Here is a 27,199-nt window from a genome sequence, read left to right on the forward strand (position 1 = left end):
AAAAAACCCTCATGCTGGCTGCAACAGGAAGGGTGAACTGAAGAAGAATGGTTTTGTAACATGAAGATCAGCTAAGAAAAATACTCATAGTAAGAAATAATGAGTGCATCAACTAAAAGGATGACAGGAGAAAATGGAGAAAGCAAAGTCAGGTCCTACATATTTGAAGACGCTAGAGATGACAGATACTAGTGGAGATTATTTATTAGAGGTTAAAGAGAGGATATCCAGATGGTTTCCCAGATTACAGTTTGATTATAGCTCATGGTAAATCATGAATGACAAATTGGGGGAAAGTGAGAGATAGACGCTGGAGTGAAGGCAACAAAGAAAGATGTGAGCTGTTCTTTATTGGTTTTTACAATTATTATTCAAGTTGTACCATCAGCTATAGAATCTAGCAAATGGGCTCAAGGTTCTCCCCTCTCAGGAGATCTCCCTGATAATGCAAGGTTCAAGTTGGATCTTCTGCAAAGAAGACAAGAGAGGACTAGATGTCAAGGAAAGAGTGTGTGAAGGATAAGGAATGGGCTACAGAGTAGGCAGGGTCTTCAGAATGTGATGCCAGGCTGACACCTGGGTAGGGGAGACAAGGAACAGTGGGTAGGATGAGCAGTAGACCGAGAAAGTTGACAAAATCGTTTTTAGCCTAATGGGGAATTCCTGAGCAAAGATCAACTATTAGTAGAATTCCCCCATTGGATAGGAATGACCAAGCTTTAATATTGGCATCATGTTTAGTCATTGATGGGGAGCAATCTCCGAAGAACATGGCTCAGCATGACTGTGCTCCAGATTCAAGTTTGTGGCAGCTGTAGGCTGTCACCAACAACACACTTCTTAGGAAGTTCTCTTGAAATGAGATTTGAGTGGAATGCTTCCACCATCACAACATGTCAGTTTTTGAATGTTCCAGAACTATTTTTCCCTGATCCTCATGGTTAGATTGTATTTTACTATGTCTTTAAAATTAGTATGGCTATGTGACTTCTTTGGCCATTAGTTTTCAAGTTTAAGTTCCAGATAATTGTTATCCCACTAAGGGAATCACATTTTGAGCAGAATTTCCATCAATCTGGGTCCCAATAATGAGCAGAGGTCCTTGCCAACTCATTCGAGAAATAGCAGCATTGTAATAAGCCATGGAATACCATTTTTAGTGGAGAATAACCTGGATTATCTTGAGACTATAGCTTTGGAGGTTTTGCCAATGCAGTAATTCTTGTTTTGATACACAATGGGTAACAGGTGTAGTGACCATACCCCTGAAATCCACCTTGGACATTAGAGCAGGACAATTCAAAAGCATTAGTCAAATATATTAATAAACTTGAGCTTCTAGAGCCATTTACATTTAGAAAGAAAAGCTGGCAAACCATTGTTCCTAACAGGGTATTAATACATAAGTAGAACCCACACAATGTAACAATCAGTTGTCCGTATTTATTGTGCATAAACAACTTTGTGTTAGATGCATTAGAGTATAAAAAGAAATAGATAATAATCCTTTATATCATATGTACACATTACAGGTTTCAAAGGCTTTTCACAAAATTTTTTTAAATGAAATAGGTAGAGAAAGTATTAACACAGTCTTATAGATAAGAAAATAGTTACCCACAAAGATTGAATGACTTTACCAAAGTCACATGAAGGTCAAAAAGGGGATAAGTATTAGAGACAAAACCAGCACTTGACACAGTAGAGTAGGTGTTTTCTTATATCAATATGTAAATTGAATTTTTTCCATATCTTGAGGGCTAAAATTTAAAAAAAATATTGTCACATTTTAATTATACATAATAGTGGTTTAATTGTGATATATTCATATATACACAGCTTAATTTGGTCAATTTCATTCCCTTGTACTACCCTTTTCCATTTTCTCCCCATCTTCTACACTATTGGTCTCTCTTCTATTTTCAAGAGATCCCTCCTTGCCCCACATTTTTTCCTTTCTCTCTTCCTTCCACATAAAAGAGAAAACATAGATCCTTGATTTCCTGAGTCTGGCTTATTTCACTTAAATTTATATTCTCCAGTTACATCTGTATTTCCACAAATGACAAAATTTCATTCTTCTTTGTGGCTAAATAAACTCCATTGCATACATATACCACATTTTCCTTATTCATGTATCTTTTGAGGGATATTTCTGCCGGTTGCATAACTTGGCAGCTGTGAATTGTGCTGTTATAACCATGAGTATGCATTTATCTCTATAGGATACTGACTTTTGTTATTTGGGGTAAATACCAAGGAGTGGTATACCTGGGTCATATGGTGGTTCCATTTCTAGTCTTTTGAGGAAACTCCATATTGATTTTTATAGTGGTTGTATTAATTTACAATTCCACTAATGGCATATAAGTGATCCTTATCTCCCACATGCTATCATTTATTCGTATTCTTTTTTAAAAAATATTTTTTAATATTATTTTTTAGTTGTAGGTGGACACAATATCGTTATTTTATTTTTATATGATGCTGAGGATTGAACCCAGTGCCTCATGCATGGTAGGCGAGCACTCTACCTCTGAGCCACAACCCCAGCCCTAATTTATTTTTATTCTTAATGTTTATGAGGGCTAAAATTCTTGTTGCTAGAATTAATTTACGAATATTTTCAAGGCCTACAGGCAAATACATGTACATCAATAAGGTGTTTGCAGCTGTTTTGTATCACACATTGGCTGAATACTTTAGGCAGGAAATAGACCAGAAACTTTCAAGCAGTCACAGGGAGTCCTGAAGCCCTTTTCAGTCCCAGCATCAAGTGTTGGGGAGACAATCAACATTAAAGAAAATAATGAAAATAATAATTGCTTTATCCATGGCTTATATTTCTTAAGTGACTTTAATGTATATTTGTTTCTCTTGTGCCTTGTATTTCTGTATAAGAAGTGATAGAATTGAACCCATACCTTATACTCATAAATCTGTTTGTGGAAACATACAAAGTAAATGAAAATTGATTTTTAATCAAATTTTGGAATACTATTGCAAGGCAATGAGTTTTGAAACTCAAAATACTAAAAAAGGATGTGTAGATTTTAAAATATTACCCCCAATTCTTTGATACATTTTCCATTGAGAGAATAGATTTTTGTCTGTAATAAAATGAGTCCGGATTTTTTTAGTTACTCAGTGGAGATTTCCTTTAAGGACATGAGATTTGGGGCAGCTGATAGGGAAAAATCCTGCCTCTCCTGGTGACTCTTTCTTGGTCTTGGATTTCAAGGTGACAAACAGGATTTAGTATGCTTAAATTCCCATGGGCATCCTATTTTAATGGAGTAGTTTGGCCTCACACAGGGTGTGAACATTTAGGAGGAACATTAGGATCCAGGACTTGAATCTCAATTTAGGGCAGGACTCTTGTCATGCCTAACTTATAGTGAGGGCTGAAGGACAGACTAAGACAGTGAATGACAAATGCCAGGCTTCTTTTGCCACGAAAATGAGGTTTTCTTTTGTTTTCCCATTCTCAAGCCCCTCTGTAGCTTGTTAATAGAAAGCGGTTTCCTGCATGAGGCAACCATAGATCAGACCCACAAGGATAGTTTTTACATACACACACACACAGACCTATAGTGCAAATTTTATGAGCCCAAGCCGTGGCTTACAACTAATAAATTTCAAGCTGAACTTCAAGCCACTTATCGCCTTTACACCGACAGAGGCAGCCGGGTTTTCTTGCACGCGATGCGCCACCCAAGCAGAAGCAGGGACTCCCTCATCTTTCTTTCCTCGGCTCCGCCCAAGAGGGAGCCAAAGGAGACACCGCAGTTGCGCTCAGCTCGCCGCGTGGGGGACACCCGTAGGAGCTCGGGTTTCCACAAAGCACAGCTGGCACAGGACACACACAAAAAAATTGTGGTGAGAATGGGGACTGACCCGCTGCCAGGAGCAGCGGCTTACTGGGAAAGAGACCCCCACGTCAAGGGCGTCACCACGGTATGACCGCCCACTCAGGAATCCCGGCCCCTCCCGGGCGCGCCCCCGCCCCACGCGCAACGCGCCACTGCCGGATCTTGAATTTCAACACAAAGGGAATCCTCGGCCGCAGGAAGTGCATCACCAGAAAGGGGGACCAGAGGCGGGGTGAGGGGGATGCCTCTTTCTCTCTCCACCCCCGCCCTCCGGGAGCCCCGGGCAGTGGTGACGAAACCTGCAGGGTCCCTTCATACCCGCCCCAGGAACCCGAAGAATTCAAAGAAAGAACGCCCTCCCCACCTCCCACCCCCCACCTTGCCCGAGTCTCGGGCGGCGGGATGTGAGCTGCTACTTGCAAAGGCTCAAACACCTGTTCGCTTTTTCCCTTCTTTCCTTCCGGGTGCGCGAGCACCTGGGCTAACGTTTATTTTTCGATCCGTAGGTTCTCAACTTTCCTTTCACACCTCTTTTCCTTTTTAAGATTTTCCGTAGAATCCAGCTCTGGGTATTCCCCTCCACTTCCCGCAGGGCCGATCTGCAGATTTGGGCGGCTTTTTGAGGCATAACATTAGTAAAGAGGGAGTCCCCGCGTCAGCCAGAGGGAGAATGGCCGAGAGACCACTTTCGTTTTCTAAGACACCTGCGGTTCCTGGAGCTAGGCCAGGCTTTCTTCTTGGAGGTGTCAGTCTGGCGGGCAGCTTTGTTATTGGAGAGGGGCGGGGAGGAAAACGGTTAGGGGATTTGTATGGAAGCTGTTTGCAAGGGAACCTTACTTTTTTAACTTATGTGGTATCTTGCAAATCAATAAAATAGCAAACTTTTCTAGAAATGCTTTATTCACATTTCACTGAAGAGTGAAAAACCATCCATTGTCCATTTAAGCCCCCGCCCCCTTTACTGTGGGATGGGGTGGGGAGGCCAATGGTATTTGGAGGAAGGTGATCGAAACACCACTTTTTGAAGCTCAAGGAGAGACTGAAAACCCCCTGAGTTTTGGGCCAATTCCCAGGGTTAAAAAGACCCTTGTGACTAGGAAATGGGGCGCGCGACTAACTTGGAGCTGCCCTGCTCCTGTCGCGGGAACTCGAAATGGCAGGTGCACCGGAAGGGGGCCACCTCACTCCCCCCCCCCCCGTGTCCTTGGCTGCCTCTGCTCCCTTGGACACCACTGGGGGGCCTCCCCCTCCCAAGTTCTAGGCGGAGGCCTGTTACCTGCCCGGACCTGTCTCCTCCCCTTCAACAATAGTACACCCACGGGACTCATCTCCCAGGGAGAGGGCCAGAGCGGGAACAAAGGGGTCTTTGTTTCCTGGCTCCTGGGGGGTGGGAATCGCGCACGCTTCCTAACGCCCCTTGGAGACCCGGAGGCTCAACGACACAGCTTCCCCCAGATCAGGCGCAGTCCTCCACGACCCTACAACCTTAGGTCAGGGCGCGGCGCCCTGGACCGTCGCGTGCTTTTTCCGGGAGGGCGAGGTGGGGGACAGACACCGCGCGGCGGCGCCTGGCGGGCAGAGTAGCCCGCGGAGGGACGGTGGGGGGGTTTCGGCAGCTGGCGGAGGTGGAGGGGGCGGGAGAGGGAGCCTGCGCCAGGCTGAGCCTGGAGGTGCGGGGCGGGCTCGGAGAGCGCTCGCGGGGCTGCTCTTGCGAGGGCAGCAGCGGCTGGAACTCGCTCTCTCTCTCCTTCCATCCTCCTTCTTCCCTTGATCGGCCCCATCACCAAGCCAGGCCCCCCTCCCTTGCCGTCATCACGTCCCCCTTCTCCCTTCTTGGCACTTTCCTTCCCTACCATCCTTCTGGACAAACTTTGATGGAGAATTTCACACCACGCTGGAAAAATGCCGGTTATGAAAGGATTACTGGCGCCCCAGAACACCTTCCTGGACACCATCGCCACCCGTTTTGACGGAACACGTAAGTCTTACACTTCAATGAGTTGCATGATATTTTCCGGAGAATGATTTTTTTTCCTTCTACATAGTTTCGCTACCACCTTTCTTTTTGCACCAGAACAATGAATTTCCTTCTGTTCTTGGCAAGGTGTCTTTTGTGAGCGGAATTTTTTCCCCCCTCTCCGGTGGGTGATTCAGAATAGTATTAACAGTTTGGATTGGTGTAGTGGGTTCTCTTGACTTCCTGGGTTGGTAAGGCTGTAAAAACAGCCTAAAGAAACACCGACGCCCGTATTCCCAGTGGGACTTGCATTTTTTGATACAATGTTAGGGAATTGGTTATAATTCTACGAGGTGAAAATTGGGATATTGTGCAATTTATCTTTCTAGAGTTTCACGGCTCCTGAGGTTGGAGAGTCTGGAGTGTTCTTTCCTGGAGCTTCATTCCGAGAGGTTTATGAGCTTGACATGATTTCCCATCTGAGTTTTAAGAAGTGCAGACTAGAATCAAGATTGCCAAGTGTGAGCTTTCTGTAGACTTCTAAGTGTTGTGAGTTTGTCAGAGGCTTCATTCCTGATTTTTAGCTAGAGTAACATACCTCTTGAGCCTGAAATTGGCTTAACTGAGTGAGACTAATCAGGAAGGAGTAGCTGGATATTATAAAGCCTGATCTGATTATAAGAGAAAGTTTCAACATTTTGTTGATGATAAATATTACTGGATATTTGTCTTGTTTAAATTGGCGTGGAAAAGAAAAAGAAAAAGAAAACAAAAATAGAACTGATGCTGGGTGGATGTTTGGAAACTGTTGGGAATCTGCAAGTGGTTCTCTTTCAGGACCACGGTCAGGTCCCCTCTCTCTTTCCCAGGCTTCTGAAACTGTGAGCTTGAGCCTGGGGAATCTTCCCAGTAGGCTTTAGCCCCCAAACAAGAGTCTGTACTACCACCCCTAAAAATGCCCTGAGTTGCTTCCACGATTATATCTACCTTTCTCCTAGCGTGTGCAGCTTCTGTATGCTTCTCCCCCCCACACACACACTTTTTTTTTTTGGTCTGTTATACAAGACTCATTTAAACTCACTTATTCTAACAGCTTTTTTTAGTGGTTCAAGTTCCATTGTTTTTACTAGGACTGTGCATTTCTTAGAGCTGATATGAGAGAATGCATCTAATTCCATTTCCACTCCAGTAGTCTAGATAGGTTCTCCTTTGGGGTGTGAAGCAAGTCTTGGATTTCTATGCTTTTGGAATTGTTGGACAAGTTCATATGAGAGAAAAATGAAACATTTTGATTTAGTTCAGTTTTTATTTTTGACACTCAGTCTAGTCATGGCTGGTGTGGATATTTGGTTAATTCTTCCAGTGTTTTTATCTTTATGTTTATTTATGCATTGCATTTCTTTTTATATTCTACTTGTGTCAGACAGTAAGAGTGAAGTTAGCAAAACTGTTAGATATATTGCTTCTTCAGTTAATAATAAAAAGAATTGTAGAAAAAGTTCACATACCTTGCCACTACCACTACCATCATCACCGGAGCACCACCAATATTATCACTGCTGTCCTTAACCATGCAGAGTTACATGTATTACTATTTAAAACCTGAGAAAATATCAATTTTATGTGGATATTGGTTCTTAAAATTGAACTTGTAAAAAATAAGAGGCTCTGAACATTGATCCTGAATGCATCTCAAGAAAATGAGGTAATTAGAAAATGATAATTGCCTATCTCATTGTCACCTAAAGTTGAATGGAGTACAATGTGTATTGAATCATCCCAGCAGAGCCCTGGGAATTACTGCTGAGATACATTTAGATATCAATTGCTAATGAAAGAGGCTTTAGATCATCAGTGTGTGGATATCTTGTCCTCTTTCTGACTCTCACTATAACATGATAACAGGAGGCATGTAGGGAGAGAGGTGTGTATGTGTGGATCACTCTTTTTCTATTTTAGCTATGCATTAATGTTAATATATAGGAAGTCAGGCATTTCAAATCCTTATTTAAGAAGACCATCATCACATATCAATCTTTAACATAACAACAACAACAACAAAAAACTAAAACTCTATGGGAAGGAGACCAGGCTTGGTTTGTGCTCCACAGAATCTGGAGAATTCCTAGAGGGACACAATTTGTATGAAATCCAACAATCAGTGAAGTAGATTTCAAAGTAATGAGAAAAATAAAGGTTGATTTTGGCAAGATTTTGTTTACAACATTTAATGAATATCTCTCCTCCCAAGAAGCCTACTCAAAATAATAGTATTTTCTCATTTGTATTTTTTTTTTAATTGCAGGATGACTTGAATCATCTGAAACTTAGAGAAAAGAACTTAAGCAAATTTTTAGCCACACATTTTGCTATATCTAGAATCATGGGCATGTCATTTCTCCAGCTAGATATTTAGTTTATCTAATTATGACATCTTTTCTTATTGACATGATTTTATTATGTATGGTTACTATCTATGAAGCTCTTTTACTATGATTATTTTTTCTCTTGATTTTTAAGTAGCAGTTCTTTTGTTTTTGTCAGATAAAACTATTTGCAAATTTTAAACTCTCTTCATGCTCAATATAGATTGTGTTGACTTGGTCTACTTCCTGCTTTATTTATGAGGTACATTTTATAATCATGCTTATTTCTTTTTAAAATCTTATTTTGTACACTTTTAATGAAAAATTTAAGAGAGCAAACAATATTCCTGGCTAACCTAACCAGTGTGTAGTATTATTATTAGCTTTATTGATTTACTATCAAATGGAAAATAATAAAACAATTTAAGACATCATCTAAAAATCCTCCCAGGAAAAATAAACATATGATTATATTAAAGCCTGTAATATAATCTTTCTAATTTATCAGTTGAGATAGTATCACAGAGCAACATAAAAGAAGTTAATATATCTTATCACCTAGTGACACTTTGTGGATTTACATAATAGGATATTCTTTCCTTTTAATATTTATGAAGTAAGCTTTTAGGATTGAAAGACAATTGTGAAACATTACATAAAACTATTTTTTCCCTGATATATAATACAATTTGTTAATATTATTGGAAAACATAAATATTTTATATGTAACATTGTCACTAAAATATGTTCTTCTAGTTTGTGTTTAATTGAAGTATAATGTCACAAAAAAACTAAGAAACTAAGAATCTTTTAAATGTTGAATATTTCCCCATGTAGGGGGGAGAAAGTAAACCCAATGAATTTATCCAATACATTACGTGAAACAACACTTCTCACTTGAAACACTCTAAAACACACACACACACACACACACACACACACACACACACATACACACAGTTCACTCCTACATAGCTTTTTAAAAAACATGTTTGACACATGAAAAAAAAATTTAAGGAGTACACTTTTGTAAGTATTAATCTATATGAAGGGAAAGTATAATAATAAAACATGTAAGTACATATTTGAAAAAAATAGTTCTTTAGTACAAACATTTGTCATAGGATACTTTTTGAGAAAAAACCCACATTTTTCTTTTTTGGAGGATATTAAACTTTCAGAAGAAAGTGTCCATTTTCAAGCATAATGGTGCATTAGCCTACATTTCCTGGCCATATCAAAATTTAGCCTTCTTCTCCTTTGGGGTTACTAAGACAAGATTTAAGTTTTAAAGAAAGTTTGTAACCCAACGTACTACATCAAGGAAATGCCAGTTAAAATATTCAAAGTGATAGTAGTTTAGAAACTCTTTGCATATATATTATGTACTCTTGCATAACCTTTTCGAAAGGGTCTGAGGAAATTTGTTAAAGTTAAAATGCACATTTACAGAAGCCATGATAGTTTTTCTTTTCATCTTTGTACTTTTATTAAGGTAGATAAATCTCTTAATATTAGAAGCATAGGAAGGATGATGTACCCAATGCAGGAAGAAGAAGAAGAAAGAATAAGGTGGGACAGCAGAGTTCTTTCTATGTCTTAGCTAGTTGTGGTTTGAAGTATGTCATCCAAGATGTTTAGCCAGTAAAAATAATGAGCTCTATGGGTCTGTGAGTAAAAGGCTACTGCATGAGTATATTCAGGGAACTACCTAGCACTGCATTGGTATCACCCACTAGTGAAAGTTTGTGAAGACTTTTTGTTGTTTACAGGCTATATTGTTCCTATTTTTTTTATGTTTAGGAATTACGTTCCAATATTAGTATTCTATTTCTGTATAATAAATTTCATAAACTTCATGGTTTATTATCTCACCTTCTCTGTAGGTCAGGTAGCCAAGCCTGGATCAGATGGGTATTATCTACAGACTCCCATGAGACTGTATAAAAATTGTCAGATGGGACTGTGGTCTCATCTGAGGCCCAAGGTCTTCTTCCAACCCTGCGTGGTTGTTGGCAGAGTTGCAGGTTTTTGACTGATGTCCCTGTTTTCTTGCCAGCTGTCTGCCAGGGAATTTCTCAGCCATTAGAGCCTTTCCCCAGATTTTTGCTATATGGCATCCCCCCTACACTCATAGAATAGAACAGCTTACTTCTTTGAGACAAATGGGGAGTGTCTAAAAGAGAGACTCTTTTAGAAGTCATCCCTATTCAAGTTAATCTCCCTTTTGATGAACTCAAAGTCAATTCATTGCGAATCTTAATTACATCCTTAACCTCTGCTATATTCGTCATATCCACGTGTTCTCTGCATACTCAGTGAGGGAAGAGATTGCACAGGGTGTACACACAAGGAGGTGGAAATCTAGGGAGCTGTCATAGAATTCTTTCTGCCACCCTTGCTGTCTCCTAGCATGTTGTACTATCATGGAAAGCCTAATGCTCTCACACTTGTTCTTCTATGAAGCAGATTTTTGAGCACATTCTGTAATCAGTATGCAGAATGCTCTGCTGAGTTTACGTCTGAAATCTTTGGGAACATAAGGCCCCACTTACTGCAGGGTTTTCCTTCACATCTGGTGATGGCATATGTGTAAACCTAGCCTAGGATATTTTCAGTCTGCTGTGCTGTCATTCATTCTTCTTTTATCTAGATGAAATATGGGAGATACAGGAATATTTTTGGAATATTAATCTCAGCCTGTTTTCAGTTAAGGAAGGTTGGGGAGGTCTGTTGGTCTATGTACAGATACTTTGGATTCCACTGGATGAGTAGTACAAAGATGGTGATACCTGTGAAGAAATGCACCCAAGGCAGGTCCCTGCACTTCAAGGTGACTGTGTCTGCCTCTTTAATTGTATTAATCAGGATTGTTTCTGAGCCAACCATGTGGACGCATCTGAAACTACTTTTTCCTGTTTCTCATGCTTCTGACAATGTTTCAGATTTAAGAAACTTCCCACTATGCACTGCTGCTTTAAGATCGGCTGTGTTAAACTAAATTATGTTTGTTTGTTTAAATTTAAACTTTGCTCCAAGTAGGTATGCTATTATTTTACTGTTACTCTCTTGGCTTTGTAGATGAATTCTTACCCTACAAAGGACTTACCATAGGGGCTGTTATAACTTTACTGCAATGAAAAAAGTATTTGATTTATAAGAACTGGATTTATGCCTTAATTAGTGTGTTCCTTTGATGATACGCAAATACTAAAAAAAAAATTGTTTAGTCTTTAAAAAATAACACCAGATAATTTTGTTCACATCATCATATAGATAAAATGGATACCTAATGTTAAGACTAGAAATCATGCCCAAAATTCTAGGCATTAGAGTTTGGCATTACCTTCAGACCAAAGGCCGGGGCATAAGACCTCTTCTTGCCAATTAAACCATCAAAGAACACAAGCCCTTTGCATAAGTATGTTGAGGGCCGGCCCAGAGTTACATGTGTCTGATATATCCAGAACTCAACATATTTCTGGGAGGGGGGACATTTTCTTTGGAGAAAAGTATTCTTCTTTATTCTATCATTCCCTCAACTCTATTTAATGAACACTGACTATATACAAAGTCAGTATATTAGGATTTGGGGGTATGTCAGGCTTATCTTTTTATCAAAGGGGACAATGAAATATAATTTAGATTTCCAGTAAGAGCAATTCAGGAGGTCCAACAGAGAGCTGTGTACATTGCGGTGAGGGAGGAATAATTTCTGTGGGGGAATGATCTGGGAGATCTTCATATAGTGAATGAATTTTGAGTTGTCTTATATATTACAGACCCAGAACAACATTCCATTTCCTGTTCCAGTTTCTGCAGCACTTGGCATTGAGGCTTATAAGGACCTTCAAGGAAAAAATATATTTTAGAGTGTATGAAGGGAACAAGGTAAAGGCAAAAGGACAATGGAAACTTGTCAGGGCAGATGTAAAAGGTCTTTTTGAAAAAAATGGTGCATGTTAATTTTTCAGAGTGGTGGGTATCATTATGGCATATTCATACATTCACCTAACAATTTAATCAGTTTTACTCCCCATTACCTCCCCTTGCCCTTCCCACCTCCCTTCCACTTATTCCCTTTCTTAACCCCAGTGGTTACCCTTCTACTTTCATGAGAGCACTTTCTTCTTTTTTGCCCTCTAGCTTCTACAGATGAGAGAAAACACACAGTCCCTCTCTTTCTGAGTCTGGCTTATTTTGCTTAACATGATGCTCTCCTGTTCCATCCATTTTCCTGCAAATAGCATAATTTTTCTCTTCTTTATGGCTATATCATCTGTTGAGAAACCCCTAGGCCGATTCCATGACTTGGCTTGTGCTATGATAAACATGTGTTTGTATGTATCTATAAAGTAGGCTGACTTGAACTCTTTTGGATAAATACTGAGGAGTAGAATACCCAGATCATATGGTAGCTCCATTTTTAGTGTTATGAGGAACATCCATACTGATTTCCACAGTGGCTGTGCTAATTTACATTCACAACAACAGTGTATGGGGCTTCCTTCTCCCCATGTTCTCACAGTATTTATTGTTATTGGTGTGTGTGTGTGTATATGTGTGTGTGTGTGTGTGTGTGTGTGTGTGTGTGTGTGTATTGGTACTGGGGATCAAACTTAGGTGTATTGGTACTGGGGATCAAACTCAGGGGCACTCAACCACTGAGCCACATCCCCAGACCTATTTTGTATTTTATGTAGAGACAGGGTCTCACTGAGTTGCTTAGTGCCATGCTGTTGCTGAAGCTGGCTTTGAACTCCAGATCCTCCTGACTAAGCCTCCTGAACTGCTGGGATTACAGGATTGCACCACCATACCTGGCTGTTATTTGTATTCTTGATGATTGCCATTATGACTGGAGTGAGACAGAATCTCAAGATAATTTTGATTTGCATTTTCCTGATGTTTAAAGGGGTTGAGTATTTTCTCATGTAAATGTTGGCCACTGTTTGTACTTCCTCTTTCAAGAAGTGTTTGTTTAGTCTATCCACCTATTTATTAAATAGGCTACTTGTGTTTTAGGTTGTTGAGCTTTTTTGAGTTCTTTATATATTCTGGATATTAATTATCTGTAGGAATAGTAGCTGGAAAATGTTTTCTCCCATGATTTTTCTCCCCATATTTCTTCATGTTAATTGTTTTCTTTGCCATGCAGAAGCTTTTTAATTTGATATCACTAAGTTTTTCATCCTTGGTTTTTCTTCCTGAGCTATTAGAGTCCTATTCAGTGAGTTGTTGCATAGTTTCTGGTTTTATAACTAAGTTTTTGATCCATTTTGAATTGACTTTTGTTCAGAGGGAGAGACAGGGATCTAATTTCACTCTTCTATGTATGGATGTCCAGTTTTCCCAGCACCGTTTGTTAAAGAGTCTGTCTTTTTTCCAATGTATCATTTTAGGCACTTTTTCAAGAATCAGATGTGTGGATTTATCTCTGCATCGTCTATTCTATTCCATTGATCTACGTGTCTGTTTTTTAGGCCAGTCCCATGCTGTTTTCATTACTGTGGCTCTATAGTATAATTTGAAATTTGTATTGCAATCCCTCCAGCATTGTTCTTGCTTAGGATAGCTTTGGCAATTCTGGGTCTTTTGTAGATGGTCTTTAAATCCAGAGTGATTTGTCATATTAAGCCATCAGACAACCTTGTCATGGTAAGTATTATGCCACTTAGGCCTGGTTTAAAAGCTGTCAAAACTCTCAACATTCCCATGTTCTATACTTTTAAACATAATACAGAAGAAATGTTGGCCTAGAGAGTTAGGTTGTTCTTCCTTACCAACTCCTCTAATAATACTTATACATGGACATGAGTCCCATACAATGCAGTGGAATTGTTGTGTTCATTTTCTTAGGAATGTTTATTTTTTTGCCGGGGAGTTAATTTTCTCTTAGGAAAATATTGATTACTCATCACATAGCTGACTGCCCTTCTTCTCCAGGGCTTTTCACCCCTGCGTTTTACCATAGAATTAGGTTCTGTGGTGAAGAAAAAGAATTGAGGCTATCCTAGAATTGAGGCTGTCCTACAAGTTGATAGGAGAAACGCCACCAGCAAAAGGCATGGATTTACTACTGCTGCAAAGAAAATAAAGTTCACCCTGGCAGTGTGTGTTTGCTGATATCATCTAAATACTAAGTTTTAATCCATTTTTGGTTTAGTGAAGCCTACAAACAAAATAGATGATTCTTCAACTTTACCTACGGCGTAGTCCAAATTTAGCAACTGAAGCAAATGAAGAGCTTTCTCAGTAATTTAAACAGTCAAATATAGTTCTTGGTTTATAAGTTCTCTGGAAGATGTATTTTGCTTTCTTTCATAGTTGTTAATGCAGCTATCTATCTCTCTTAACCCTTCAAAATTCACATGTATCCAGATGAACAAATAATCTCTTCTCGCCTATCAAACCTATTTGTCTTTTTTTTTTTCTTTCTGGCCCGTGGCATCAGCACCCACCCAATTCTTCAAGCTAGAAATATGAATCCATCTTTGACTGCCCACACATCCTGTTGGTTATCAAATCCTTGATATTTTGAGGCAGACATGCCCTAATTTGGATCTTCATTGCTTCTACTTTAATTTGGATCCTTTCTTTCTTATCTGCACAAATGCAAGCCAACTCTAACTAGACCCCTAGAGCCATTGGTCCTTTCTGACACTCCCACACCATCAGTTTCCATTGTCTGGAGAGTGATTTCTGTTAGAAGCAATATGAAAAGTGAGTCATGTAACTTTCCTGCTTAAAGTTATGCATTGACTCCCTGCTGCCTGTTGGATAAAGTCCACAGTTCTTACTGTCATCTGACCCCAAGATGATTCCAAGGTGGCGGACATATTCATTCTAAATCCCCTGTCCATTCATGCCTCTGGGACTCCATGTTACCTTGAGAGAAAGATGGCTTTTGTTCTTCAGATGCCTTTTGTTCTAGAAAGTTCCCTTCTATGAGGCTCCAAGTAAAGTTGGGTGACATTTCCTCCGTGTTTTCACACGACTTTGTTCATCCCAAGCGTTAGCTCTTACATGTGCTGCCGTTATAGTCTTCCATCTTCCAATGAGGAGCTCTTTGAAACTCCTTTTGTGTGTGTGTTTTTTTTCTTTTTAAATTTTAATCAATTTATCTATTCTAACTTGTTATATATGACAGCAGAATGCATTTCAATTCATAGTACACAAGTAGAGCGCAATTTTTCATGTCTCTGGTTGTACATAAAGTAGAGTCACACCATGCATGCAAACATACATGCACCTAGGGTAATGATGCCCACCTCATTCCACCGTCTTTCCCATGCCCATGTCCCTTCCCTTCCTCCCATGCTCCCTGCCCCCCCCCACTATATTTAGTTCATTTTGTATTCTAATCTCTCAAGGGTGTACTTGGAACAAAGTCTTCATGCAATAAATATTTGCTTAAACATAGGATTTTCAAGTTCCTTGAAGGCCAGGGATATTAACTAAACACCTTTATTTCCCTCCAGTGGCCACTGGTCTTCCTATTATTAAAAAGTATGCTGTTAGATTTTATTCTGAAGAATAATTGTAGACTAGCTTCCACCCCTCATTTTCATATGGTTCCCAAACTGATTTGTTTTACTCAACTCTAATGATCATAGTGACTACTATCTTGGGTATGTCTACTTGGGTAGTCTGTATTGTGCTGATGCTTTATCTGTTTCTACCCAGCTCCAAATGTATGTAGAAAGCACCTTCTTTTTAAGTAAAAGTTGACAAAACTCTAGCTCAGAATTTTACTGCATCACACGAGCCTGTGATTTTTGTACTATAACCTGTGATTTTCTTACTCTATAACACAGCCTCTAAAATATGTTAGTATACTAAATATAAACAGACTGGGGTAATCTGTGGTATCATTTCTAGTTTCTAACTCTTTCAAAAGGGATTCATACCTTAATGTTTTTAGCTACTTCTAGTTAATATGCTGTGTTTTCCTCCTGCTCATATATTATGCTTTAAGTACTTGTCATTTAAGGCGTGTTTTAAAATAGTATTTAAGACTCAAATCTGGAACTACTAAATGCATTCACTCTGCCAAGCAGTTTTTCTCTTCAAAGAAAATCTACTGTCCATTTTTTTAAATAAAGAAATCCATATTCTGAGATTTTGATGCTTAGAATTTGCTGACTTTAGTACTTCCTTGTGATTTTGTGAGTGTGTGTGTGTGTGTGTGTGTGAAACCAATCTCTCTGTGGAGATATTCTAATTCTCATAGCTATTATAGTGACATCATTTTTTTATTTTTACCTTGTCAGGGTCTTATAGGGGAAATTCTTCTAGCTATTTTCTGTTTGCTTTCACAGGAAAAATATATTGTCCAGTGTCAGGTACAGTTAACGTCTCTTAACAGAATTCACTTATCTTTTCCCTACAATGAGTTTACAGGAAGAAATAAGTGTACTTAGCTCTCCGACTCTCAAATCTAATCCAAAGCTCTTTTTTTTTTCAGTTTTTCTTTTGTTCTATTAAACCTTTTAGACAGATGTCCTTATTGTATTTGTCACTTCAAATGAGTTTTCTATTCTAGTTATTGAACTAAAGAGAGTTAAGACCAGAGCATTTATCAGCCTTACCGTGTTCTGTTTGATTTCCTAGAAGGAAGGATCCACATAAGAAATTTAGACGTTATCAAAATATCAAATTCCCAGTTTGATAAGAAGTAGACTGTCCTTAAATATGTTGTTTCTGGCCATTCATTCAATGGTGAGAATAATGTACGAGACAAAAATGGACAAACTTTTAACCTTAACGTCTAAGTAAATGTTTCTGCTGTGATTCCATGAATGATGGAAAAGAAGGGTCTCTGAGAAAGAGCTTTGGTGTTGTATTAATTCTGGAATAACCTGTGTCGGGCTACATCTCAATCATCTGAAAATGACCCTGTCATTCTCTCTTAACAAGTCTGTGGTTTCTGATTTTAGGATACTGAATTTAATACCTGTGGCTCTTTTCTATCTGTAGTTGATTGATATCATTATTAATATATTATTATCTTCCTTAATATTATTTGAAATATATTAATGGTAAATATTTGCATAGCATTTCAGTCTTCCTGTGAGGCTGAATATTATTTAATATATTTAGAGATTAATTTCTTCTTTTAGAATTATGTGTTCACATTGTCTTTTATTAATTGCATTGTTGCCATTTCCATATTTGATGTTTTTGAGATCTTCACATTGTAAACAAACAAACAAACAACTACAACAAAAAACCCTACCACTTTCTTGGTAATGTGAATTGCTGATATCCGCCCCCCCAATTTTGGTTGGGCCTTTGACATTTATTTATGTAGATGAATGCATCAATTTTCTCGTCATAATTTCTAGAATTTGTGTCATACTTAGAGATGCATTTATTATTCTGCAACTATTTTTCAAATATACCTTGTGTGTTCTATTATAATTTCATTTTGTATATTTGTGTATTCTCCTTTCCCCCTCCATTAATAAGTTTTATAATCTGATCTACTGAGTTTGATGTATCAAACTATAGTCTTTATAGATTCTTATCCAATTTTTTCTAACAATTCATTTTTTTATGATAATTTAAAATATCTATGCATCATATTTTCTGTAATTAAATTTTTGAAATTTATCTATCCTATTATACTTATCCATCTTTTCCTTTATTTGTCAGTACCATAATTTCAATTTTAGGACATGGTATGTCTTTAAATGATCAGTCTTAAAATTCTCATTTCATTATCTTTTTGCAGAATTTTAATTGGCTAATTATATTTATTGAAAAGCCTATAATAACTTTAGAATCAGATTATCTAGTTGAAAAAAATAGTGACGGTAATTTTTAATAAAATACCCTATAGGAAAAATGATATTTTTTGACATTCACTGTTCATATATAATAAACTGCTAGGTATTTCTTTTGTTTATTTCTTTTTGGAGCATTCTCACTACTCTTATACATTTCTTGTTTATTTTACTCCTGGCAACTTTATCTTTCTAATTGTTTTTTCATTTCTTTTTCTACTTTAATCACATTAGATTCTTGGAAGGCTATTGACTCCTATATGTTATTATTTTTTTAAACCAAGCTTACTGACTTTCTGCTATTTTTTTTTTTTTTGGTAACAAATTCACAGTTTGTTTCTTGGGGTTTTTAGAAAAAAATAATACTTGTCTCAAATAATGAAAAATTTATATCCATGTTTCCAGTTTTTACAACTCTTAAATTTTATCCCTATTTATTTTCCCTTTGTCTGATTGCTTTGCTATTTTAAGACAGATGTTAAACAATGGTGGGCATCAGTAGAATAGCAGAAGGGGTTGAGGGAGGGAGGAGGGAAGGGAATAGAGAGGTCCTGAGGAATGAAATTGACCAAAGTGTTGTGTGCATATACGAATACACCACAATGAATCCCACTATTATGTATATTATAATGCACCAATAAAAAAGATTTTTTGAAATGGTGGTCATAAAGAAAATCCTTCCTCTTCTTAACTTTAATGTGAAGTAATTCACTGCTCTTCTAATTAGTATTTTCTGGCTTTTAGTTGAGAGATATTTTATTATGTATTTCTGCCTTATAAGAGACTTTATAATGTATTTAAAAATTTTTTTTGGTTGTAGGTGGACATAATACATTTATTTTATTTATTTATATGTAGTGCTGAGGATAGAACCCAGGGCCTCTCATTCATTAGGCGAGCGCTCTATCTCTGAACCACAACCCCAGCCCATGTAATGCATTTTTTATTGAGCATTTTAGTTGCCTTTTCATCATCTCTCAAAGCAATTCTTTGCTTCTTACTGAACCAATTAATATAACAAATTCAACAGATTCAGTATATTTCATAATATTGAACTATCTTTGCATTCTTTCAGCAAAAGGCACATGTTCAAGTTGCTGGATTTCTTCTACCCATGTTTAGAATTTTTACATATGTTTAAAGCATATTTAATATGTAATATTTGCTTTTTTCTCTTATTATACATATGAATCATTGGATTTTGGTGAGGCAATCATATCTTCAGATTCGTGCTGATTACAATGTAATCCCATCTAGTTTGGAATTTGTGCCAGATTTTTCATATTTTAATAAAGTATTGTTAATTGTTGCATTAAAATAGAACACAATGGGTTGGTGGATCTCAAGTTAGTTGTTAGAGCTTTGGATAGGGGCTTATTTATTAGTGTCTCAGATGCCTGTGTGGTTAATATACTTCTTTAATTTGTGCTTAAATCTGAAAGATGAGCAGTAATAGCATGCATTTTTTATCCTCTTTTCAGATACAAAATGTCTATACCTACTTTCCTAGAACAACAGGTATATTGTCTACCAACCAATAATACCAAAGACTGTATGAAGCCACCAGGCCATAGGTTAGTGCAGGCAATAGGAAATATAGGGTATTATAGCTTAACAAGAAATGTATGTAGAATATATTTGTATTTCTGTCATTTAAAAAAAGTTTTACAAAAAACTCCTGGCATTAATGACTTTACAACAATGAAAAATTTGTTAATGAAGTATTGAATTTCCATTTTTAAGAAAGTTTAATGATGAATATATAACTGAAAGAAAGTGTTGACATTTATATACATCATGGGTGTCCACCCTAAGGCAATATCCCTACCACATTAAAATCAGAATATACAGGCCAGATGTGGTGGCACAGGCTTGTAATCCCAGCAGTTTGCGGGGCTGAGGCAGGAGGATGGCAAGTTCAAAGCCAGCCTCAGCAACTTAGTGAGGCCCTCAGAAACTTATTCAGACCCTATAAAAAATAAAATGATTGGGGGTATGACTCAGATGTTAAATGCCTCTGGGTTCAATCCCTGGTACTCCCACCCCAGCTCCCCTCAAAACCTCCAGAATATACAAATCTGTTGCCTAAGCATCATCATGCTCTTAAAAAACAAGTTCCTGAAGAAGAGTATATGAGAAGATAATTCATTCTGCAGAAGATGTCTTGGACTTTTCTAAATGAGTTTGATTCATTTTGGGGGGTAAGGTTTGTAATTATATAATTTATATGCAATAAATATTACTCCTTTTAAGTATACCATTCAATGAATTTTCTAAAGTATTTACAATTATATCACCACTCCCACAATCAAGATATAGAATAATATCCTTACCCCCAAGGTCAATATCACACCCCTTCCAGTACCTAGCAACTAATACTCTTTCTGTCCCTAGAGATTTGCTATATTTTGATGTGATATTAATGAAATCATACAACGTATAGCTTTTTGTCAGTCTTCTTTCATTTAGATAAATCGTTTCACAATTTATTCCCCTGAGGAGTCAGTAATTCTACTTTATTGTCAAAAATTTTGTTTAGTTTTGATTCCAGGTTTTCCTGTTATGTAGAAAAAAATGAAGCAAAATTTTGTTTCATAAGTAGAAGGACTGTGAAAGTACTAATGCTATCTAAATTTCCAGGGGCAATTAGTTTATTTTAATAATGCTTGGGTTTTTGCATCTAATTCATAGGTTTAAGGTGAAGTATTTCCATTTTCATTTTGTATGTTTTATATGTCATTGTAAATGTTATTGTAAATTCAGTTTAAAAGATCATTAAAGATAACTTTCTTGATTTTGAGGTGACAAGACAAAATATACTTTTTAGTAGAACACAGTATCATGGTAAAGATAATATTAATTTAAAAAATTAGCCAGGTACAGTGGAGCACATCTATAATCTCAGTAACTCAGGAGGCTGAGGCAAGAGGATCACAAATTCAAGGCCAGCCTGGGCAATAAGTGAGACCCATTTTCAAAATTTAAAAAGATTAAAAAGGGTCCACCACGGTGGGTGTACGCCTGTGATCCCAGGATGTTGGGAGGGGCACATTCAAAGTCAGCCTCAGCAACCACACTCAGTGAGACCCTGTCTCTAAATAAAATACAAAATAGGGCTGAGGATGTAGCTCAGTGGTTGAATGCCCCTGAGTTCAATTCCTAGTACCAAAAATAAAATAAAAATTAAAAAAAAATAAAATTGGCTGAGAATGTAGCTCAGTGGTAGATCCTCCCTGGGTTCAATCTCCAATACTGGGGGAAAACAAAAGAAAAAGAAATGATGAAAATTTTTAAATCTACGAAGTGGAAATATTCTTATAATTGGTAAGTTGAATGTATAATTCCTTTTCGTTCCTCCTCAAATGGTGATATTCTATCAATCACTATAAGAACTATAGTGGCATAATTACCAAATATTTTTATATGTAAAGAAATAGTTATTACACTATATGTATGATTCATGATGTTAAATGCAAAAACAAAAAAAGTTTGTCATGGCAGTACATAGTTCCTCTTTTTACTGACTGTCATTGAAAGAACGAACAAGGCTTTTTGACAGAGAAAATGCCTGTTTATTGGGGATCAGCTCTGCATATTTATAGAGCCGAGGGTGGTTTGACAGTTATGACAGTTTAACAGTTTAACGGTTTGACAGTTGGCATGGGGTGCTTTCTGATTGGTGGGTAAGGATCATGTGAGTCAGCAGGGCTAGTCTGAATGGTGGGTAAGGATCATGAGAGTCAGCAGGGCTCACCATTGGACCTATCTTCTCGTGGGGGATGGGGAAGTTAGTCTTTGGAGTCAGGGTGACTCCCAACAGTCATCATTTAGAATTTTGAAATATTTTAGCCTCTGAATTAATATGTTGTAAACCATTGAAGTGTCAAATATATAAATATTTTCTAAGTGAGCCTGTTTTCCTTTCATTTTATTTAAAGTCACTTAAAATATTTAATCAAATTATTTAATAAGCAAAAATACTACAAAATTCAACTTTTAAACATTTAGTGTAGCAATTACTTTTTACAAAACTTGCAGACAAAAGACGTTGACAGGTGCCACTAGATAAAGGGAAGGAAAGTTACCCAGTGAGAAAGAAGGCAGAGGCAGGGAGAGAGGAAGGGACACAGCAGACCCTCAGCACCGGACTGATTGCGCCTTGAGAGGTGAGTAACAAAGGAACCTCGGGGAAACTTAATAGTGATGTGTAAAAAAAAAAAATTCATAGAGCTACTAAAGTCGGTAACTTGATCACAGTAAGTAGTACTTCAGATTTGCTCCAGCTCCTGCCGCCAGCAGAGCAGAGAGTGCAGATAAGGGACCTAGGGTCGGTGGATAAAGAAATCAAAAAATAAAGAAAAATTGACCAAGGCCATTGGTTTACAGAGGAAGGCTGGTTTTAAAGGACACAGAGTGGAAAGCGTCTCAGTGGAAACAAATCCTAACTGGTCTCTGGGTGAAGCATTCTGTGGGGGTGGTAAATCCATAGCCGAAAGGCGCCAAAACCCCCATGCAAACGTGGAACCTGCTAGCGGGTGAGGAAAATGTCCCTAGGTGCTGAATGTCCCTAGGTGCTGAATGTTGTCCGAGAGGGTGGGCAACTGAGAACTCATAAAGGAAGTTACCAGTTGCCAATGGAGAAAAATAAGGGAAGTTACCTACAGTCCAAAAAAAAAAAAAAAAAAAAATTCCCAGAGGTTGTTCTAACCAGAGACATTGAAACAGGCACAAAGAACATTTTACCTGGACCATTCTGCCATTGGGTCCCAAGAGAGGAAAACCCCATCTTACCTGCCTCCTAGGAGTTATGGTGAAGATGCAAATGGTGGCCACCCAAGCGCATCTGAACTCCAGGGCAGAAGTACAGTGATTCCCATTCATAACGGTGAAGGGGAAACATATGGAGGTGTAGTCCCTGTGCCTTAAAAGTGGGTTTTTTTGAAAACCCAGAGATCCAGAAGCCCAGCAGAGATAGGAAACGCCACACCAATAAGGGGTATGGACCAAATCTCAAGTACCCACCAACAACTTCCAAAACTGACAAAAGCCCAAACCCCAACAATTGGAAACTGTAGCCTAGAACTCTGCAATTACCCCTATTAGAGGATTACACAATTCATCAGCACTCCAAAGTCTGTCCCACTCAATACTGGAAGATTGGAAGCTCAGAGCTACTACACCTATCTGGCAGCTAGGTTAGGAACACAAGGATGGTGGACAAAAATTCACAGCCTAAAATAAATATAAAGACTGAAAATCCATCCAGCACCCATTCGTGTTAAAAACATACCTAGCTGGAGAAGGTAGGAATGAAACTTACCTCAACATCATAAAGGCTGTTTCTGGCAAACTCAAAGCCAACATCATACTGACAGGAGAAAAACTAAAAGTATTTCCTCTAAAATCAGGAACAAGACAAGGCTGTTCACTCTCGACACTCCTATTCAATGTAGTCCTTGAAACATTAGGATGATCAGGCAAGAGAAAGAAATCAAAGGGATACAAATAGGAAAAGAAGAAGTCAAACTCTCTGTTTGCCAACAATATGATCGTATATTTAGAAGATCCAAAAAAACTACATCAGAAGGCTTCTAAAGCTTATAAATGAGTTTATCAAAGCAGCAGGATACAAGATCAACACCCATAAATCAATAGCTTTCCAATAGTGATTCCAATAGTGTGATTCAGCTGATGAAGGATTAAGGAAAACCATCTCATTCACAATAACCTTAAAAAATAAGATACTTGAGAATTAACCTAACCAAGGAGGCAAAAGAGCTCTACAATAAAAATTATAGAACACTGAAGAAAGAAATTGAAGAAACCTTAGAAGATGGAGCCCCATGTTCTTGGATAGGCCATACTGCAAAAGGCAATATACAGATTCAATGCAGTCCCCATCAAAATACTTATGACATTCTTCACAGAATTAGAAAAAATAATCCTTAAATTCATTTGAATGATTAAGAGACCTAGAATAGCCAAAGCAATACTGAGCAAGAAAAGTGACGCAGGAGGCATCACAATACCCAATCTGAAATTATACTACAGAGCCTAGTAACAAAAAGTGGCATGGTATTGGCATAAAAGTTGACATGAAGACCAATGAAACAGAATGGAAAACACAGAGACAAAAATCCACATTCTTACAGCCATCTGACAGAGTTGCCAAAAATATATTTTGGAGAAAATACAACCTTTTTAAAAAGAATGGTATTGGTAAAAGTAGATAACTATCTGTAGAAAGATGAATCTAGACCCCTATCTCTCACCCCACACAAAAGTCAAGTAAAAATGGATCAAAATTTAGAAATTAGAGCAGAAACTTTGCAAGTGCTAAAAGAAAACATAGGGTTAACCCTCTTATCTTTTAGGTCCTGACACTGACTTCCTTAACATGACCCCAGAAACTCAAGAAATAAAATCAAGAATCAATAAGTGCATTGCCATCAAATTAAAAAGTTTTGCACAGCAAAGGAAAGGATTACGAATATGAAGAGAGAGCTTACACAATGGGAGAAAATTGTTGCCAGCTACTCCTCCAATAGGGGATTAATATCCAGAATATATAAAGAACTCAAAAAACTTAACACCCAAACAAACAACCCAATCAATATGTGGGCAAAAGAACTAAACAGATATTTCTCTAAAGAAGAAACACAAATGCCCAACAAATAGTTTGAAAAAAGAAAAAAACCTGTTCATCATCTCTAGTAGTCAGGGAAATGCAAATTAAAACCACACTAAAATGTCATCTTACCCCTGTCACCATGGCAATAATCAAGAATACCAACAATAATAATTACTGGTGAGGATACGGGGAGAAAAGTACACTTGTAAATTGTTAATAGGAGTGCAGACTAGTACAACCACTCTGGAAAGCAGTATGGAGAGTCCTCAAAAAGACTAGTGATGAAACCATCATATGACCCAGTTATCCTACTTGTTGGTATTTTCCCCAAATAATTAAAAATCAGCATACTACAGTGATAATCCACTTCAATGTTTATAGCAACACAAGTCACAACCACTAATTTATGGAATCAACCCAGGTGCCCATCATTAGATGAATTAAGAAATTGCAGTATCCATACACAATGGAGTTCTACTCAATCATAAAGAAAAACGAATTTATAGCATTTGCTGATAAATGAATAGAAATGGAGAACAGCATACTAAGGGAAATAAGATAAATTGAAAAACTCAAAAGTTGAGTGTTTTCTCTCATATGTGGAAGCTGGAGTAAAATATAGGAGTGGAGGTAGGAAGGATAGGTTATCATAAAGACATAGGGAAGATCAGTAGTATAGAAGAAGGAGGTCAAGAGGAAGAGTGGAGGAATAGGAAAAGGGAGGCAGTGCAGAATGAATTCTTTAAAAAAAATCATGTTATGTGTATATATATTCCACAGGGAATTTCACCTTTATGTATAAGTAAAAAGAACCAATCAAATATAAATAAATAGATGAGCGAAAAGAAGTCTAGCAGAATAGATAAGGGAGAATGGGGAGGAGAGGGAGGACATGAGGGAAAAGAGAGCGGGAAAAGGCTGGGGGTTGTGAACTGAAATTGAATTCCATGTGTATATGATTTTGTATGCATGAACCCAACAGCTAGGTGTAATTATAAAGCTCTAATTAAAAAATGTTAAATAATGAGAGCTTAATTTGTGTACTAGGCTTAATTTTAAAATTCCTTCATTTTTATTTGGAATGTTTGAACTTGAAAGAATATTTTGATGGAATTTCTGTTTTTAATTAGATAAATTTATATTCAGTACTGATTTTTGCAGCATCTAACTTAATAATCCTACAGATGCCTTTTGTGATAAATTATTGTATGGTGAAAATATTTTTGAAAGTAGTTACACTCAATAAGGTGAAATGAGAGGATCTGTGAAGTATTTAGACTGAAATAGTTTCACTTTCCCATACCAATAAATAGAATTAAGAATATTTTCAACACAGCAAAATTAGAGAAGGGGATTGAGAGTATGTTTTGTTTAGCAGAATTTGCTTTATGTTTACAATTATTTCAGCAACCATGAGAGTTTTTATCCATTAAGATTTTTATGGCTTATAGTGAGGAGTTAATTGAAGATATTAGCAATTTCAAATTTATTAACCATAAAATGTACCACTGAGGAAAATTATAGGCAATTTTATGAAAAAAAAAACTAAAATGAATAATACTACATAGAAAATGTAGACATAAATGTTTAAAAAATACTACATAGAAAAAGAGGCTATCTTCTGAATAATACCAGCAACTTTGTATAAGAGATACATATGACTATACACATGACTTAAATATGTGAAAATATAATGAGATATCATTAATTCAACTTTCCAGTAAAATGATTTTATTTTCAGTAGCATATAGACACAATATATATTATTTTAAAGAAGTAATTCTAAGTTTCAAAATAGTTTTGGAAAAATAAATTTTATAAGTTCATCATCATAATAAAATCAGTCAAAAATAAAATACAAATACTTGTAATATCATTTTATTCTTTAATTCCTACTTTCACTCTGAAATGACTCCCTAGTCATTGTGTTTTATGCTCACTTTATAAAAAGATTTTCAGTTTTAAGCTAGACACAGCTTTTGGCCCCACCCAGGTTGAGAAGCCCCAGTTCCCCTAAATGAGACTTTTAAAATAATTTAGTTTTTATATTATCTTCTGAGGTAGTATGATGAACTTCAGAAAAAGACATCCCAAAAAAAGGGAAATGGAAAAGAATTGACATTTAGCAAGCAACAAGGAACCCGTTACTACACTTGAATGGGAAAAGGGAGGTACTCCACTAAATAAAGGGATTTATTTAATCTCTATACTGCAATCAGATGGTATTTTTAAATATTTTTTGTTAGTTGTAGATGGACACAATACCTTTATTTTATTTATTTATGTGGTGCTGAGGATCGAACCCAGTGTCTCATGCAGGTGAGGCAGGCACTCTACCACTGAGCTACAACCCCAGCCCCAGATGTTTTTATTTCTAATCTATGGAAATTGAAGCTTATAAGGACAGAATAAATTGTTAAAGTCACATACTTTGTAATTACTGAAGCTGGAATTTATACACGTTTTTGATAATAGCAAACTGTGTTTACTAAAAGGCAAAAAATTGGATCTAAATTGTAAGGCACTAAATTTATGATTAAGATCTCGATAGTCATGCTTAACTTCACTAAAAGACACTTAGAAAC

General features: G+C 37.2%; 1 protein-coding gene across 1 annotated transcript in view; it reads left to right on the forward strand.

Annotated features, from left to right (window-relative positions):
- Positions 1-5,774: 5,774 nt before the first annotated feature.
- Kcnh8 (potassium voltage-gated channel subfamily H member 8) overlaps positions 5,775-27,199 on the forward strand; it is a 334,315-nt gene continuing 312,890 nt past the window's right edge. Inside the window, exon 1 of the mRNA XM_026395926.2 lies at positions 5,775-5,850. Within this exon, the coding sequence (XP_026251711.1) occupies positions 5,775-5,850 (76 nt within the window). The remainder of the gene's footprint in view (positions 5,851-27,199) is intronic.

The sequence above is a fragment of the Urocitellus parryii genome, chromosome 3, assembly GCF_045843805.1.
Source record: "Urocitellus parryii isolate mUroPar1 chromosome 3, mUroPar1.hap1, whole genome shotgun sequence".
Lineage (NCBI taxonomy): Eukaryota > Metazoa > Chordata > Mammalia > Rodentia > Sciuridae > Urocitellus > Urocitellus parryii.